Below are 18,716 nucleotides of genomic sequence, written 5' to 3' on the forward strand. Positions count from 1 at the left end.
CAGAGACTGTTTCATTTTTGTGTTTGTATACTAGCAAAGTATCTGAACACTATGGAACTTAATTAAGTATTTACAAATTGATTTTTCAAATTAATTGTTCAAAGAGCATTCTTCCTACTGACCTGCTGAGGCTAAGAGAAAACAGTCTGAAATCACTCATGGCAATGATATATTCCTGATATGTTCCTTCAAGCAGATAACTTGGATGATTGGCAACTAGTGTGCACCAGCAGAAGCCACACACGATGTGTAAGGGAGAGAGTGTCAAAGTATCCCAGAAACAAAATACATAAATGTGCAAGTATAGAAAGAAGCAGCAAGTAAAGGAGAAGCAGGAGTCACACAGCTGAAAAGGGTCCTTAGCAATCAACAAATTCTCCTCCTTTATCAAGCCAGTAGCTTATTAAGAGGAGCATTTGGTATAGCCTGTTGAAGATGATTTGGCTCATCCTTTGCTCATGCAAAGTTGATTATCATTAAGAAATCTGATGTAAAAAAAAAAAAAAAGAAAGAAAGAAATCTGATGTACTCCTCAAGTGGAATTCTTGTAGGCCCTTTGAAATAAGGGGGAGTTCATACCCAGAGTTCTGAGATTTCACTCCCTGTGAATTAATTGACTTCCTTAGTGTTTCCTCATTATCTTTATAGGGCAGTATCTCATCTCTTGTTTTCCAAAATAGTAGAGGACCTCTGACTAGACCCTATTGTTATGTAGCAAGTGGGAACTAGCAGATGGCCTTAGTCATATTAGAAGAAATGATAAGCTTCAAGTGTAATCATTCAAGTTTCACCTGGAAAAAGCTTAGATTTATATGCTTAAGAGGGGTATAGTTGTACATATAGAAAATGAGAAATTTTTATCTCTTTATTAATGTGTCTGAAAAATACTTAGATTGCAAATGAATCAAAGACTGAATATGTGTTATTATTATAAAATAGGAAATTATAAGTTTGACTTCAACTTCTTGAAAAGTCCTAGAATGAATTATTAGAGACACTTAGTGAACATTAGTAAAAGGAAGCAATGATGCTCAAGATTCAACATGGTTTTAATCAAGAAAAGTTCATGGCAGAGTAACTTCATTTCCTTTTTTGACAATGTTACTAGACCAGTGTTGATCAAGAGAATAATAATAATAATAATTCCTGTCACTTCTGAGAACACTTGGTCTATATTGCTTTGTCTCAACCTGGTAATAATCTTGTAAAGGCATGTGTTCTGGGTGTTTTGCTACTTTGCAGTTGGGAAAATTAAGGTTTGGAGAGATTTAGCCTAGTCCTGCAAGTTGTTACACAGTTAGTAGCAGAGGCAAGATTTTAATAAGTTCTTCCCAACTCCAAGTTTATCACTCTCTGCCCTGTACCACATTGCTTATACCTGTGGGTTTCAGTAGAGAATTTCACAAAATATACTGTTTTTTGGACAGGATGGAGAGATTTGAGCTGGATTGCACTTTTATTAGGGGAATTAAGAACTAATTATGAGAACCCAAAGAATGGTCATGAATAGTTCTGGGTCAGCTTTGAGACATTTTTAAAAGCGGTGGTAAAGATGAAATAATTTTTTTATTTTATTAATAATATGAAAAATCTTGCTTTTACTAAAGATATTGTTAAAGATAATTATCAAGGATATTATTAAGGATAATACCTTCAGTGAGAACAATGTGATTATATATGCTTTTTTAAGGAAAAACTCATGTATATTTTGTGGAGTAGGCTTATTAATAATAATTATTAGTCATTAAGAACTCAATTCATTTGGTCAGCTTAGCTAGCCAAGCAGGTAAAATTTTAAGACATTCTTTTAAAATGGAAAGAGCTATAATACAATAATCCAAGAAAATTCCTAATATTAAACACACTAGTGTTTCAGCAGGAGTCCCCACAGACAATGCAAAAATAAGCAAAAAAGAAATTATCTTTGAATTTAGCTCAGCAGAAAGTTTTCAGTATAAACTCATTCTTCTTTATCCTTCTTTATTTCCATAGTCCTGCTTAAGGGATATACCTTAATTTCTTATTCATGTTTGGAGATTTTAGTTGTGGTTCTTCATGAATGAGGAATAGCAGAAAGGCTTTGCCTGATCAGGAAAAGGACTGATGTATAATAAGGCTGATTGGGCCAAGTTGTAAAGATTTCAAAATGCCAAAGAAGTTTATAATTCACTCATAAGTCAATAGAGAACAAATGTAGATTTTGTGATTGGAAGAGTTTCAAAAATGATAAGAATGAGAAAGGATTTGAAGCAAGAAGACCAATTTGGAAGCTTTGCTGATAATCTGTATGAGCAGTAATGAAGAGCTGAGCTAGATAGGTGATGGTATAATTAGATAGAAGGGGACAGTTGGGAGGGTTGTCATGGAGAAAGAAATGGTAAGATTCAGCAACTGATTAGATACATAGGATGAGTGAAAGTGATGGAGTTATCATTGAGTTTGCAAATCTGGATGACTGGAAGGATGGTTTGTTGTTGACAGAGATGGGAAAATATGTGAAATGGGTTTAGAGGGACTTGAGGAGTGGAGTGGGAAATAATGTAATGAGATCCAAACCAATTCATACCAGCTCATCCTGCTATATCTATAATGAAAAAGGAGAAGGGAGAAGCCCTTGCAGATTATTTACCCAGAACACAGATTCTTTTCTCTGAGGGGTGCTGCTTACTGTCATGGTAAGGAGTGTATGTCTTGGGAGCAGAAGGAGTATTGAATTTTCCCACTGGGACCTGCACAGTTGCTACTACAAGTTCCCAGATAATTAGGTGTAACTATCCTGAGGGGACAGTATGGGTACGGGGAGGTGGGGATGGCGGGGAGAGGAGGAGTCGAATGGTCAAGTAGACTGGAGATTGTACTTTGCAAATGAGCCAAAGAGGTTTTGGATGATAGGTGATGGGTAGGAGGTAGAATAAGTATTGATTTGGAGATAATTGAATAATGTGGGGAGGGTGGGACCTCACCCATCCTTTCACCCTCCAGTTGGTGGATCACACATCTTTTGGGCATATGCCATACTCCTATTCATATCCTGGAACACTCAGTGGAGTGTTCCTTTTATATATAGTCCGTATTAAAATTATACAAAAAAAATTATACAGAATCCAAGCTTCCTGCTTCCTTGTTGCTGTGTCTGAAGAGGATTCAGTTTATATTCTGGTATTGTGCACTAAAGTAACATTTTTCAAAATGCTTCCTTAGATCAGAAGTTTTACTTCTGGTTTTAATAGAATTTTTATGTTTTCTATCTAATTTTTTTTTCCATCCCTATGTTGTGAGATTTGTCAAGGGAAGAGAAAGATGGAGAGAAGCAGCATTGAAGCTTCTCAGTGATGTACAAGCCTTTGGCATCTTTTTTTCTGAATACTGAACTACATAGTCCTACACATTTTTTACCTTTCTTACCTTTTCCCTTTATATCTCAGTATATGTGTTTACTTAGTTTGACAATCTTAAATTCTCCCCAAAATTTCTTCCTTTTCATCTTCTGCCACAGACATTGGCACAAAAGCCTTAGTTGTCTTCTCAGTGGTCTTTTTTTTGTTTATCTTCATCAATAGCACGTCATTTCAGTGGACCTAAATTTCTCATAAAATGATGTTGCCTTTGGGTACAGGATGAGAATCTCATAATTTCTCTCTCAAGAAAAATCTCTGAGCCATATTTTCATTTAACTGCAACTTCCTTATTCCTTATAGTTTCATTTATACCAAGTATGTCAATATTGATATGGTTCAGTTCTTCCAAGAGTATTCCAACTCATTGGAATTTAGTCTTAGTGGTAAAATTAATGTTGTTAAGTGAGCTAAACCTTGTGATTTTTTTTTCTTTGATCCTTTTTTTCTGCCACCATCACTGCCAAAGCCAAATGGGGGAAATACAGGACCAAAAACCATTTTGTATTTTATTTTGTGTCTTGGGTTGTCATGACTAAATAATCCATAGCCTAGTGGCCAAATCTATTAGAAAAGAGCTTCTTTGAATTTAGTGAGACTGTTCCTCAGCCAGCAACTGCCTCTTGCCAAGACTGACCTCAAAGTCTCTCCGGTTTTATAAAATCTGCCAGAGCTTACAACCAGCAGGACCAAGGCCACCTCCTGGCCACAGTGAGCCTTCCACATGGGATCGTGGTGAAAGAGAGGACTTTCTTAGGAAAATATACATTTGTTTAAATAAATCAGTTTTTAAATAGAGTGTATTCACAGCGCAGAGAAGAATATTCTGAACTGCTGGAGGGTTCATTAGAATCCACAAAGTCAGGAAGAATCTTTTTCAGTTCAAATTTGACCTCAGATAACTTACTAGCTGTGTGACCCTGGGAAAGTCACTTTACCTTGTTTACATCAGTTTCCTCATCTGTCAAATGAGCTGAAGAAAGAAATGTCAAACCACTCTAGCATCTTTACCAGAAAAACTCCAAATGGGATCATGAAGAGTCAGAAAAAACCAAAAACCAACTGAACAGCACGTAGTTGTTTGCATGTTGTTTCCTCCATTAAATTGTGATCTCCTTTTCTTGGTGTGTCCAGTACTTATCACAGTATCATTATGCTAAGATGATTCCGACTATGACTTATAAGACTGGCAGATAGTGGATGTTTAATACATTCTTTCAGATTTGACTTGACTTGCTATATATATTGCTTTTACCTCCTAATTGATTTACTTGTAATTAGGATAAGGTGCTCAAGAGTCCCATCATTATTCCTTCAAGGCTTGAACAGTCAAGCTTCCAAAAGCCTGGTAAACTAAAAAGGAAATATACTATATCTTCCCATGAAATTGGAAATCTTTTTAAGATACAAAAGCAAAACTATCAACAATTATTTCTGTTTCTGTTAAATATCTGATGATTATATTCAGTTAGGACTCTAAGTAATCCCTAACTAGTATTAATCTTAATCCTTTCCTTTTCATCTCTTTAGATAGATTTTTAATCATTCTTTAACATTCTTACACACTTCGATGCTAAAAGTCTCCCTCTCACCTCAGTTTTGAACACAGTTGAACTGTGCAGCTAAAATCCCGACTACAGCCATCAAAGTTCTTTCCTTCTATCAACAAAATTTATGTGAGTGCCTCTTATGTACAAGGCATTGTTGCAGAGATTGAATAGTGCCAGACACCCAGGCATGTACTAAATGCTTTTGAGTAAAGTTTCATAAGTTATATGTAGCACTTTGAACTGCATGATAATAACACAAATGTGTATAGCACTTTACCCAATTCTTTTACATAAATTATCTCATTTTATCCTTCTAACCACCCTTCGAGGTAAGGAGAACAGGTGTTTTTAATTCCATTTTGCAAATTAGGAAATTGAGATTCACAAAGGTTATAACTTGCTTATGATTGTGACTATTGGGTTAGGGTTAGGTTTCACACCTATACCTTCTGATTCATATCCAATAGGCTAAGGAGACAGTATACTTTAAGGCAGGGGTCCTCAAACTTTTTAAATAGGGGCCAGTTCACTGTCTCTCAGACTGTTGGAGGGCCGGACTATAGTGAAAACAAAAACTTTGTTTTGTGGGCCTTTAAATAAAGAAACTTCATAGCTCTGGCTGAGGGGGTTAAACATCCTCAGCTGCCGCATCTGGCTCTTGGGCTATAGTTTGAGGATCCCTGCTTTGAGACATCAAAAACCACTGAAGATTTTGAATCTTGGGAATGGCATTATAAAAACTGTCTTCTGGGAAGAGGAATCTTTTAGCTGTGTACATAACTGGAGAAGCAATATAAAAAATAATTACAATCATTTGGGTATGTTAAGGGTCAGAATTGAATGGCTGAGAGGGATGTGTTATCTGTATACTTATACTACACATATCTATATGCATTTATGTTTATGTAAGTATACATGTGGGCATACACTTATGTCAATATACATATATGTATATTGTATATGTGTGCAAGTTGATTTAATTATCCTAAACCTTAATTGGATTGCTGTTAAAAGGAAATCTCAGAAGGCAAAGTAGAATGGGTTGCAGGTGAGAAGGAGACCAGGACCAGAGACCAAAAAGGCTTCCCTCAGAAATTGGGATTTAATCTGATTCTTGAAGGAAGCTAGGAAACAGAGAGAAAGAGAGAAAGAGTTCCAGGGCATGGGAAGGCAGTGAGTGAAAAGACAGCAGCTGGGAAATGGAATATCATGTGTGAAGGATAACAAGAAGGTCAGTGTGACTACATCATAGATTATGTGGAGAAGAATAAAGTATAAGAAGATTGGAAAGAGGCCAGGTTAAGAACTTTAATTACCAAATAGAGGTTTTTCTATTTGATCCTAGAAGCACTAGAGAGCCAGAGCCAGTGGAATTGATTGAGTAGGGAGTTGGTCACACTTGAGCATTACAAAGATCACCTGAGCATCTGAGTGGAAGGTGGTTTGCATGGGGAGAGACTTGAGGCAGGAAAACAGACCAGAAGTGTTTTGCATGAGCTGATAAGTTGCCTTAGGGTGGTGCTGTGTGAGGGGAGAAAAGGGGGCCTCAATAAAAGATGTAGTAAATCCAGATGATGGGGATGGGATAGTGAAGAAACTAATGCCACACAGAGAGTGAAAGAACACATGTGATATTTAGCCTGGAGAAGAAAAGAATTCTTGATAGACATAACCTGGCAAGTAGAAGAGAGTTCAGGGTTGCCCTTTTGTTCTCAAAAAACACAATAAAAAGCCACAGCTGGAAGTTGCAGAGAGGTATTTTTAGACGTGGCATAAGGAAAAGCCTCCTAATAACCAGAGTTGTTCAAAAATGGAAAGGGCTGCTTTGGGAAGAAATGGATTTTTCTTCTAGTACAAATTGGATGCCTATTTTAGGGGAATATTACAGGAGGGATTCCTGCTTAGTTATGGACTAGAATTAGGTCTCTCCTAATTCTAAGGTTCTGTGATTCTCACATTTGAGAAATAATGTAAAAGGAGAATTAATAGAATGTAGTAACTATTTAAATATAAAAAATAAGGAAGGACAACTCAGAAAGAACTATAAATTTCTGAATCTGGTGACAAGATGGATGTTGTTGCCATTATCTAACCAGTTTGAGTGTAAATAATAACTCCATGTTTATGTATCACTTTACAGTTTATAAAACATTATATTCATATCTCTGTAAATTAGGAAATGCAGAAATTATTTTCTCTATTTTACATTTGACAACATTGAGGCTTAAACATCAGTTGATTTATTTACAATAGCAACTTAAACATCAGAACCAGAATCCCTGAAATTCACTATATCAACACTGTCTCTAAAGATAGGTTTGCTTTAAACATGCCAAGTTTGATGTGACAGTGATGCATCTTTGGAATTGTCCGACTAGCAATAGAAATACAGGCTAAGAACTCAGTGCTAGGACAAGGATTTCAAAATCACTCTCATACAGGTAATGATGAAGATGTGTGATGAGTAAATGAGATTGCAGAAGAAGAGCTGCCCTCTTGTTGCCTTTTTTTTTTTTTTTTTTTGTTTCTCATTTCTCTCAACTGGAATATGCACAGAGGTGATAATTGAACTTGTGAGAGTACATGTGCTTGCTGAATGAAAAGATAATTGTAGATGGGAGGACTAAATATTGAGGAAAGCTAGAGGAAGAAATAAGAACCACCTAAGGAGGCTAAGATAACACAGCCAGATTGTGGAATATCATGGAAGTGAAGAAAGGAAAAATTTCTAGGAGACAGTGAGGAATAGTATCAGATATTGCAGGAACATCAAGGAAAATGTGTCTGGATGACAGTTTTGATAGAGTGGTAGAGGGAAGAGCTAAATTTCCAGGGTAATGAAAAATGAATAACAGTAGGTATAGACTACTTGTTGTAGAAGTTTGACAGTGGAAGAAAAGAAATAGAACTAGTGGGGACAAAAGTGAAAGTTTGATTTTTTAAATATGAGGGAGGCCTCTCTATATTTGTATACCAAAAAAAAAAAAAAAAACATATAAAAGCAAAGATTCAAGATGTTTAAAGGAATAATTGTAATAAATATGTCATACTTTTGAATGAGTAGCATTTTAGACTTGGGATGAGATAGACAGAATACAGAATTAATCTTGGAAAGAAAAAAGACACCTTTTATTCTTGAGATGAACAAAGGAAGAAGAATGAGTATAAAACGAAAAAGTTATGTTTATCTTACCTTCTTTCTTGCTTAGTTTGGGTAGGAAAGTGGGCCCAAAGAATTGCCTTACTAACGATCTCAAAAGCATCCTTCTCTCCTTCCCTTCTTTCTTTCCTTCCCTCCCTCCCTCCTTTCCTTCCTTCCTTTTTCTTTCATTCCTTCCTTTCCTCCCTCCCTACCTCCTTCCTTCCCTTTTTCTTTCCCTCCTTCCTCCCTTCCCTCCTTCACTCCTTTCTTCCTTACTTCCTTCCTTTCTTCTTCCCTTTTTCCTTCCCTTTCTCCCTTTCTTCCTTCCTCCTTCCCTCGCTTCCTTCCTTCCTTTTTCCCTTCCTTCCTTCCTTCCCTTCCTAAAATGGAAGTATAACGACCATTCATGAATCTGATCCCAGTGCTAATCAATACGGAAGCCTTAACCTGCTTGTTTTTTTTTTTCTGACCCAGGCTATATTTTCATCCTTCTCAAGCAACCTGTTGAGTCTCTGCTCTCAAGGGTTCACCATAAGTGCCATACTTAAGAGTAAATACTATTGGCTTTATCCTCACTTTAGTTCAGAACTCTCAAACCCACGAGGTTCTTTGTTCTCAACCTTCCCAAGAATTAGGAATTACAGGACTACTCCACCACACTTGATAAAAGATATTTTAAATATACATATATTAGAAAGTTTTTAACAGTGATTTAAAAAGATTTCTCTAAACATGCTAAAATATATTTTTGTGGATGTCTGCATTTGGAAGATGCCCCAAAGAGTTATGTTCTATTTCTTCCAGTCCTGAGGCACCCCCACCCCCAGAGCCTGCATGGGAAGAAAAGCAAACCAGTGTGCTGCACCTGACAGGAGTGGACTTTCGGGAAGCCCTGAAGAAAAAGAAACATGCTCTTGTCATGTTCTACGCACCCTGTGAGTAGGCAGAGACTCAGCCATCTAGACATGAAATTCGTGTGGAGAGAGGAGTCAATGGAAGCTAGCCCCCTTTATCTGAAAAAAAAAAATAGCATCTCTGCATCAAAGGCAGAGACTGAGAGATTCTCTGGGCACACAGGAACATCTTGGGGTTTCAGACTCTAAAACTGGAAAAGACCTTAGCTTACTTAATCCAGTTCTCTCTTACTAAGACAAGAAAACTAAGATCCAGAAAGGGGAAGTGATTTCATCCATGCTTTTATAACTAAGGAATGACTTGAATCCAGTCTCCTGACTCAAAGTCCAGTGTCTTTCCCCTTGCATTATGATCTGGAGCATTTTTACCTTATCACTGCATTACCCAGAAAGGATTACCTGGTCTGTAAATGACGATTGCCAAATTGCTTTCTCTCATCTGTTCCAGTATCTCACACCCACAATTGTTGTCTAATTTAAATATTTCCTATTTCTATATATGACAGGCAGCTTAGACAGCTTTCTTCCTAGCAGGCCATCTAACCATAAACATTCTCCTTCTTTGTCCTCTTTCTCTTTAATTAGACTTTGGTGGCCTGGAAAATTTGAGTAAAACCCCTCCTTCTGAATAGGGCTGGCCCTCTTTTACCCTCCCGAATCCCTGTGGGATGCAGCAGACCCTCTGCCACAGCTGCCATGTTGGCTTCCCCAAATTCCCATAAAGGCCTGGTTTTAATCAAAGACTAATCTAAGGTCGAGCCCCAACTTTGCTCCTACACTGGTATTTGTGACTGGTATTTTGTGTATTCCCATTTTAAACATCTTAATTGATACTTAACAAAATAGATCTTCGGATTTCATACTTTGCTCTCACCTTTCTCTTTCCCCAAGTTATGGCTCAGCCTAATGCAGTGAAGATAATAGAAGCTGAGATCTGTGGGGAATGCTGGAGCTGTGAAGCTTAGTCTACTAACAAACTCACACAGTTGTCATCAGCCCTCTTTTGGGAGTCCCACTGCCCCTAACTTCCATCTAGAACAGCTTTCTGAGGTTTCAGCTGTACCCCACGGGAGACTTCAGCTATTCTGTCAACTCAGCAGATGCAGAATTTCTGTTTGAGAGTTGATTTAGCAAGTCAGGATCCTCCCTCTCTGTTTTTTGCTATTTCCCTTTTCAAACTAGTACCTCCTGCCTGCAGGACTTCTTATAAAGAGTTCTGGTTCTTCACTACTGTTGTTTCTTAAGCCTTAGAATTTCTTTGTGAAAATGTCGGCAGCAATATAAATGGAAAGAATAACAAAAAAAAAGAAAATTAATACTGTATAATTCCCCCCTTCTGACTCACACAGACCACACATTCCACTTGACAAAGAAAAGATGGATTCATTTATCTTCAGGGTCACATTTGATCTTTATCATCATAGTTTCATAATTTAGGTTTGTTTGATGTTTTGTTTTGGTTTTTTGTTCTTTTCAGTTATATTGTAGTGATTGTATATATTGTTTTCTTGGCATTGCCTTTTACTTTGTTTCATATAAAAGTCTTTCCATACTTTTCCACAATCTTCATTTTCTTTTATTATAGTATATATGATACTCAGTTACATTCACAAATCTATTCGTTTAACCCTTCCTCCAAGACATCTACTTTGTTTCCAATTCTTTGCTACTATGAAAACTATCTTAGTGTACATTGGACATTTCTTTTTATCATCAGCCTCCACAGGCTGATGTGAGTGAATGTATGCCTAACAGGAAGCTTGGACTCAAAAGGTCTAGACTTTAGTCACTTTCTTGGCATTATCTCAGAATTGTTTTCCAGAATGACTGAACCATTCCACAACTCTTCTAACATAGCCACTCCATCTCTGACTGATCATCTTTTGTCATACTTGGCAGCTTTCTGGGAATATAGATTAACCTCAAAACATATTATTAATGATTTTTATTATATTTTCATATATTTATTGATAGTTTCTTTTGTGACAATCTTTGTCTCCAGTTTGATTAAGAATTCTCCCCTTAATCATTACCATTAAAAAATCATAAGAGAAGTAATTTATATACTGTTCACGACTATGGACAGGAGAATTCTACCCTCCCCTTCCCCCCCTTTCTTTTAACAAAGTAGTAACAACATTGCCCTTTGTGCCCTTTATTCCCTTTCTGTATTCACATCTTAAAAATGCACAGGATAGATAGAGATAGAGATAAATAAAGGCTATGAAATAACAGTTCCCAAAAGAATTATAAATTATTAACACTATGAAAGAATTCCCCAGATCTTTAATAATAAGAAAAATGCAAATCATAACAACCCCAAAATTTTCTGTCATGCCCAGCAAATTGGTAAAGATGAAAAAGTTGGGAATAGTTAGTGTGGAAGTAGTTGGAACCATAAACTAGTGTACCCATTTCAGTAAGCAATATGGAATCATGCAAATAAAGTGAGTAAAGTATCTATACCCTTTGACCCAGAGATTCCACTACTATGCATATGCCCCAAAGTATATGTTTCATAAGAAGAAAATCTACATATTACATGAAATATTTCTAAAAGGACTTTTTATGGTAGCAAAGAACTAGAAATGAAGCAGGTGCCCATTATTAGTAAATGGTTAAATATGTGAATGTAATGGAGTAGTATTGTGCTGTTAAAAAACGACCATTTTATGAATACAAAAAAAGTAGGAAGATTTACAAAAAGTGATTTAGAGTGCAGCACAAGAAAACAATATACACCTTGACTGCAACAATATAGAAGTAAAGAACAACAAACAGAAAACAGTTGAAACTGAATTTTGCAAAATTAAAACAACGAACCATGAACCCAAAGGAGAGATATTAGAAGATTTTGCAGAGGTGGAAGGGCCACAGATACAGAATATGCCAGATTTTTTTCAGGCTATTAATCATTTTTACTTGGTTGCTTTTTTTCTCTTCCATTTTTTTCTTTAAAAAAATATATTTCTTTTTAGTTACATTAGATATGTTCTCTTAGAGGAATGGGGAGGAGACAAGAAGAAATTTAGGTGATATAAAGGCAAAAGATATCAACTTTAAAAAAAAAAAAAGGGATTCTTTTCCCAGCCATATCTGTTAAAGGGATTTGATCTAGTTCTTTTCTCGTTTTTAAAAAATTGTAGTTAGGTAGGCATTTTGAAAGTATTGTGGCATATGATGTAAGATATTCTAAAGCTAATTTCTGCCATGCTGCTTTCCAGTTTTCTCAGCAGTTCTTATCTAACAAAGAGTTCTTCCTCAAGTGATTTATGTTTTGGGGTTTCTCCAGTTATGGGTTAAATAGAGTCTGATTCATCCTTATCTAATTTGTACCACTGATTTACTTTTCATTTTTTTAAAACCTGTATCACATAGTTTTTATGATTAACACTTTATAATATAATTTGAGAAATAAAAATTATATTCTCTCTTCATTCCTTCTTTTTTCTTTTATTTCTCTTAAGATTCTGATTTTTTTTTTAATTCCTCCAGGTGAATTTTGTTATTGTTATCTACCTTCATAAAATATTCCCTTGATATTTAGTATAGTGCTAAATCTAAACATTAATTTAGATATCCTTTTTCTTTTTCTTATATTGGTGAGATCTAGTCATGAGTACTGAAAATCTCCCCAGTTATTCAAGCCAGTCTTTTTTTCTTTTAAGAATATCTTCCCATATTTTTCACTTTAAAAGGGTAGCTTGTGACCTCTAATTTATTAGAATATTTCAGAGAGCAAGCATTTTAGACAAGATATCATGGCTGCTGTGTTGCAAAACAGGGATTCCCTAGGATCCATATAAGATACAGGCCCTGAATTATCAGACTTTTAGGTGGTATCACTACTCAATGTCAACAGATAATCTTTTTAAAAATGCAAATCACACCTTTCTTCTCAAAAAAAAAAATCATCAACAAATTCAGGTTCAAAGAGAATTTATCAAGCACTCATCTTGTGTAGTGCAACTAAATATTAAAAGAGCCACAAAGAGCTCAAATTAATGTAAGGAGAGAGAAAAAATATACAAAATAACTGATAAAGCAAATGCAAAAGAAAAGAGTAGTAATAGTACCAGAAGAAATCTCAGGAAAGAAAGTACATTTCTAGCTGGGAAGACTTTGTGGAGGGAAAGATGTTTGATCTGTGCATTAAAGAATAGCTAAGATGAGTGAAGCTGCTGTTTTTGTTCATTGAGGGAGTCCCCAACTTATCTCTCCTAGGATTGATTGCCAAGGGCAGATAAAATACCAACATTCCCAGAAAATCTAAGACTAAGGAACACCTGCTATACAAAACCTTCTAATCTCCACCAAAAATTAACCTGAAGTTCAATCTGTTTAGGAGAGATAATGTCACAACCCAGCTTCTGCAAGGACTATGCGCCCAGCCACTACAACCTGCCATCTCTTTCATTGTTTTATTTTGATTTCCCACATCCAAATGTTGAAACTTCCCAATCAGTGAGTGGTTCCACACCATCTATGAACAAATATTCATATGATTTTGCAACATAATCATTTTGTTTTCTTTCTTTTTTCTCTCTTTTTTCTTTTTCTCCTTTCTTCCTTCTTCCCCAATCTCTGTTAATTCTTTCTTTTTTCTTCATTCTTTCTTTCATGTCACTCTTTCTCTTTCCTTCCATATTCTCCCCTCCCTTCTAATTTTTCCTTCCTTTCTCCCTTGCTTTTTTTCTTTCTTCCTTCCTTTCTTTCTACTTGCCTGTAATATCTTGGGGAAGAAAGAGACAACAAAATGCTATGGACTTGGCCCCATAAATTGAAGTTTATTTTTGCAATCTCTGTGAGTAAAGAATTTAATAAGGAATTAAGAAGATAAGAAAAATTATAAAACGAATGCTCAGCCTGCTTAAAGGAACATTTTTTCCAAGCACTTTAACCCTGCTTATTAGCATAGGTTTTATTTGCCAACTAGGGTGGGCCCATAAGGATATCTACTTGGGAATATTTTGTTAAGTTTTTATAATATTTTATATTTTTTAAAGTAGTAAAACCATACTGAAAAATAGCATGATATAGTAGAAAAAGAATTTACCTTGAAGTCAAACAACCTAAATTCAGATCCAACACTTGTTAGATATCTGGCTGTGGACAAATCACTTTCCCTTTCTAGGCCTCAGTTTCTCCTTTCTAAAATAAATAAATGAAAAAAAATTTTGTTAATCACTCACTATGTGCCAGATACTAAAGCAGTTTTTGTCCTCAAGTATATTATATCATAATAAGGATAGATTATACATATAGATGAGGAATGACAAATTGAGCTGGAGTGAGGGGGGGGTGCAGATTGTATTTTGGAAAGTTACAGACATGGTAAATATATCCATAAGGAAATTGATTAATATACCCTTTTCACTAGGAATGAGAATATTAATTTGATTATGACTTCTGAACTAGAAGGTACAATGGGGAACAGGGCTGAAAGAAAATGTAAAGTGGCTACCAAAAAAGATAACTGCGAAGTAAAGTGACTCATGCTTGGGGTTGTCTGGCTATAGTGAACCATCAGAGGCACTGACCAATAAAGAGTGTAATAGTATTTTCACTCTCTACTTCATTGGATTGTTAATTTTTTTTTAAAGCACTTTGCAAACCTTAAAGGTAGTTTTATCATCAGTCTTTTTTTTTTTTTTTTTTTTTTTTTAGTGTTTTAATTCTAGATTTTCACTAATTCAACTCATTCTTCCCATCAGGTCAGATTATTTATGTTTTGCTATAATTATTGTTCCATTGTAAGAACTAACATTTTACAGATTATTTCCTCTTTCTTCCTCCTCTTCCCACTACCCCACCTAGCAATAAATAAAAGTCCTATACCCAGATGCATCCTCTTCTCTTCTACTTTAAACGTTTGAGAAAAACATAAAATCCCTGGACTGTGGACAGACCTTAAAAAGTCATCCCATTCATCTCATTACTTCTAGATAGGATATGACCTCCTCCAGCCCATGGAAATGAAGCATCTCTTCTGTTCTCAGATTGGCTTAAGCACAGAATTCATTTTTTAAGTTATATTATATTTTTAATCTGATATAAAATAGTAAACTATTATTTTTCCCTTTCACAAATAAAGAAAAAATATAAGAGGAATCCTCTAATCCATAGTTCCAAACATGAATGCTAGTGGCCTTTCCCATTTGCAGATTTTTATCAAGATGTGTTCTCATTAGCAAGGAAATCATTTCTCAGCTCTTCTCAACAGTATCAGGGAAGTTAGGCTGAAGAAGTCCATTTCCTTCTTAGGCCCTCATCAGCTTGTTTTTATCAAATGCCTGTCATGAGACAGAAGACTTAGAAAGGCAGTGGGGAATGAAATGGCATAAAAGCTTCTCACTCCCCAAGAGAACTTTATGATCTGAAGGTAAGTACAGATATTTAGAGGGATGGGGAGGGATGCTTATTTAGATTTAGCTCTCCCAACCATGAACAACACCAAATAGAAATATAATTACAAGATTCCTTTCTTGAAAAAGAGAGATGCCTTTAGATAACTAGATTATCAGTTGGAGGTAGATGCCTGTATTCTGGATTGCTTCGGTTGTCTTTCATCCATTCCCCTTCTTATCTGCATAGGAAGATTTCATACTAGGAGAGCTATTGAGGGAAAGGGTAGCGAGAGAGAATATGTAGGACATTTGAAATTATGTTCTTCCAAAAACTAGTGAACAGTTTGCCTAGCCATATTCCCCAGGGAAGCAAATCCCATCATCTGAAAGGCAAAAGTTGACTACATATATATAGTGACTATTTCTAGGACTGTTTTATATCAAACATGTGGTTGGAAAGGAGGATGAATTTCAATACTGTCACTTATGGTTACATGAACAGAAGAAGCATTGGTTGAGAGCTGATGTTCTCATTGCCAGCTGGGTCTCACTAGTCATTTATGGATGGAGATACTGGCCTATTGTCTCACCAACCCCTTTGTAAAAGAAGGAGGATTTGCACCTTATTTGGAAGGTGAAATAGTGCCTGATAGCAGCAGATAGGAAGATCTTGGCTTCTGCCAAGAAGAGAAAAATAAAGCAAGACTCTTTTGGGCAGATCCTTTCCTACCTTCCTGCCTCCCATCATTGTCAGAGGCGTGAACATACATAAAAGACTCAAGGCAAGAACGACCTGTCTTCATGTATGCTTTGGGATGCCAGGAAAGAAATTCATACAAATTCTGAATTAATTTTTATAAATAGAGGAATGCAGCAACTTCTCAGGGTTGGAGCCACCATAGGCTCAGAGAGAGACCGAGACAGTCTTAGGAAAGGCATAATGTTATTTTAAATTTAACTTTTCTTTTTCAGTTAACAAACATCTATTTTCTCTTCCTCTCCCCTTCCCATTGAAATGAAAAACAGAATGCTTGAAACAAATAGAGAGTCCATCCAAGCCAATTCCCACAGTAGCCATATCCAAAAATAAGGGTCTTGGGCTGTACCCTATGTTAAGGTAATCTTTCCTAGGCCGTTGGGGATTCAGGAAGCTCATCTGATTTGCAGCCTCTCCTACCCGCTGGTAATCTTCCATTAGGGAGAGTCTATACCAGTCACTTCCCATCTCACTTTTTTTTACCTGACTGTCATCTCTCTCCCTTGCCTTTTGTGCAGGGTGTCCACATTGTAAAAATACAATCCCGAACTTCACTGCCACTGCTGAACTTTTCAAAGACGACCGGAAGGTAAGGATGTCCCTGTTTGTTTGTTTTTTCTCCCCTTGAACTCTGCTGTCCCACTGATCTCGATGCTTGTTCTTTTCTGTAGATGGGGCTTACTTTCTTGGGACTCCTGGCATTTTTATCACTAGCTACATCCCTTTAGGGTTCTCTTGGGAAGGACCAGGTTTACAATCCAATGCAGTGAGAGAGGAACCAGGAAAGACGAGGAAAAGGGCTATGATCAATGAAGCCACAGTGTGCTTAAACTAGAGGCACCTGCAGCCACAGCCTAATGAAGCATAAAATTAGCAAGTTAAAACTGCAGATTAGAATATATTGAAAGAAGGGAGAAGGAGTCTGCGCACAGTAGCATGTATCTGACTCAGCTCTGATTTCTATTTTGTATGTGAAGAAATCAGAAATTGGTAGTGTGGTGAAACATAGCATGTCTCTGAGAAAGCTACTCCCCCAAAAAACTAAATTGTTCTGAGAAGACTCCATACCACACAAGTGGGCCTGAGTTCAGGCATCTGTATATACCAAGTAAAACAAATATATATGTATACACAAATTGAAAATAAAAATAAGAATTTTCTCTGCATATTTCTACATTGATGTAACAAACATCATCACTACTGCTCTAATTTGTCACATGGCTTTTTTCTACTGGTCCTGGTACATTATTAGCCAGAAGTCTCAAAAGAGAAAAAAAAAAAAAAAAAACCACCATGTTCAGGGCAAAAATTTGCAAGCCATTTACCAGTCTGTCTCCAGCTTGAAATTGGGTTATATTTCAAAAGTTCATTTATTATTTAAAGAAAAAAGTTAATTTGTAAGTTGTTTGTTTAGAAATTAGAATACATTTTTCTATACAAATAATGTTCTAGATGATAGCTTCCTCAAATAATCCACAAAAGCTAATTTAACACTTCATGTAGCTGAAATTTTCTATACTTGTACAGTGAAAACATTTTTTAATATTGTATATGGTTACTACAATTCTGCTACATTGTTATAAAATAGTTATTTTTGAGTTAACTTGGAAATGTAAACACTATGTCTAAAAATTATTTCAATGAGAAAATGCTTTTTTCTAAAATCCTAGTGAATATGAGATGCCAGATACAGGCACATGCTCACTTATACTTATTATCTCAGGCCAAAACCTGTCAGACTTTGTTCTGGGACAGAAATCGAGCAAGGATGACCGGGAATTGGTTTACACAGGAGCAACCTAACAGATGCCAATCCCTGGGAGATTATCTAAAAGAAGAGCTGACAACATTATATAGGGTCAGGTGAACAGTAGGGAGGATCTAAAGTCCAGGAGATCTGAGAATCAGCAGAAATGGACTTAGCAAATAAAATTAGATAACTGTTGTGGGACAAGTGAATTCTTAACTGTCTTATTTTATATTCCCTGTTAGATGTAGATGGCCCTGGGGCCACAGCTATTAATGATCGGGACAGGGGAGTCAGAGGTGGTTAGCTGAAATCTGATTCTAGATTGCAATGGCACAGAGATGTTAGTATCTGTCATCTTTCAGCATGGGTATTGTCAGCCTCCTCTGGGGTCCAGACCACCAGTAAGTTAGTTGTAATGTAAGCCTTGGATTTTTCTTGGAACAAGGAGCTGAGTTCTCAGATTGATTGTTTGAACTAGGCCTTTTCTAGTCTATCAGATGACACCAGGGAAGGGCAGGGGGAGGGACAGGTCTACTTGGAATTATGGTTCTCCTATACATACTTAACATGTTCTACAAATCACCAGAGGGAGAGAAAAAAACAATTCAGTAAAGGAAAGCAGATTTGAGGTGACATGAATGGAACAGTAAATGCATCTTGATTTTGTTATAAACTATAAATTTGAGATCATGTTCAGTCATTTCAGTTGTGTCTGATTCTTCATGACCCCACTTGGGATTTTCTTGGCGGAGATACTAGTTTGTCATTTCCTTCTCCAACACATTTAACAGATGAGAAAACTGAGACAAACAGGGTTAAATTAATTCAAGGTCACACAGCTAGTAAGTATCAGAGGCTAAA

The 18,716-nt window shown here is 36.2% G+C and overlaps 1 protein-coding gene across 1 annotated transcript in view; it reads left to right on the forward strand.

Moving 5' to 3' along the window:
• The window catches only part of PDIA5 (protein disulfide isomerase family A member 5), a 170,611-nt gene that overhangs the window by 143,804 nt on the left and 8,091 nt on the right, over positions 1-18,716 (forward strand). The window contains exons 14-15 of the mRNA XM_051985419.1: positions 8,892-9,022; positions 16,624-16,694. Coding sequence (XP_051841379.1) covers positions 8,892-9,022; positions 16,624-16,694 — 202 coding nt within the window. The remainder of the gene's footprint in view (positions 1-8,891; positions 9,023-16,623; positions 16,695-18,716) is intronic.

This window comes from Antechinus flavipes, chromosome 3, assembly GCF_016432865.1.
Source record: "Antechinus flavipes isolate AdamAnt ecotype Samford, QLD, Australia chromosome 3, AdamAnt_v2, whole genome shotgun sequence".
Taxonomy (NCBI): domain Eukaryota; kingdom Metazoa; phylum Chordata; class Mammalia; order Dasyuromorphia; family Dasyuridae; genus Antechinus; species Antechinus flavipes.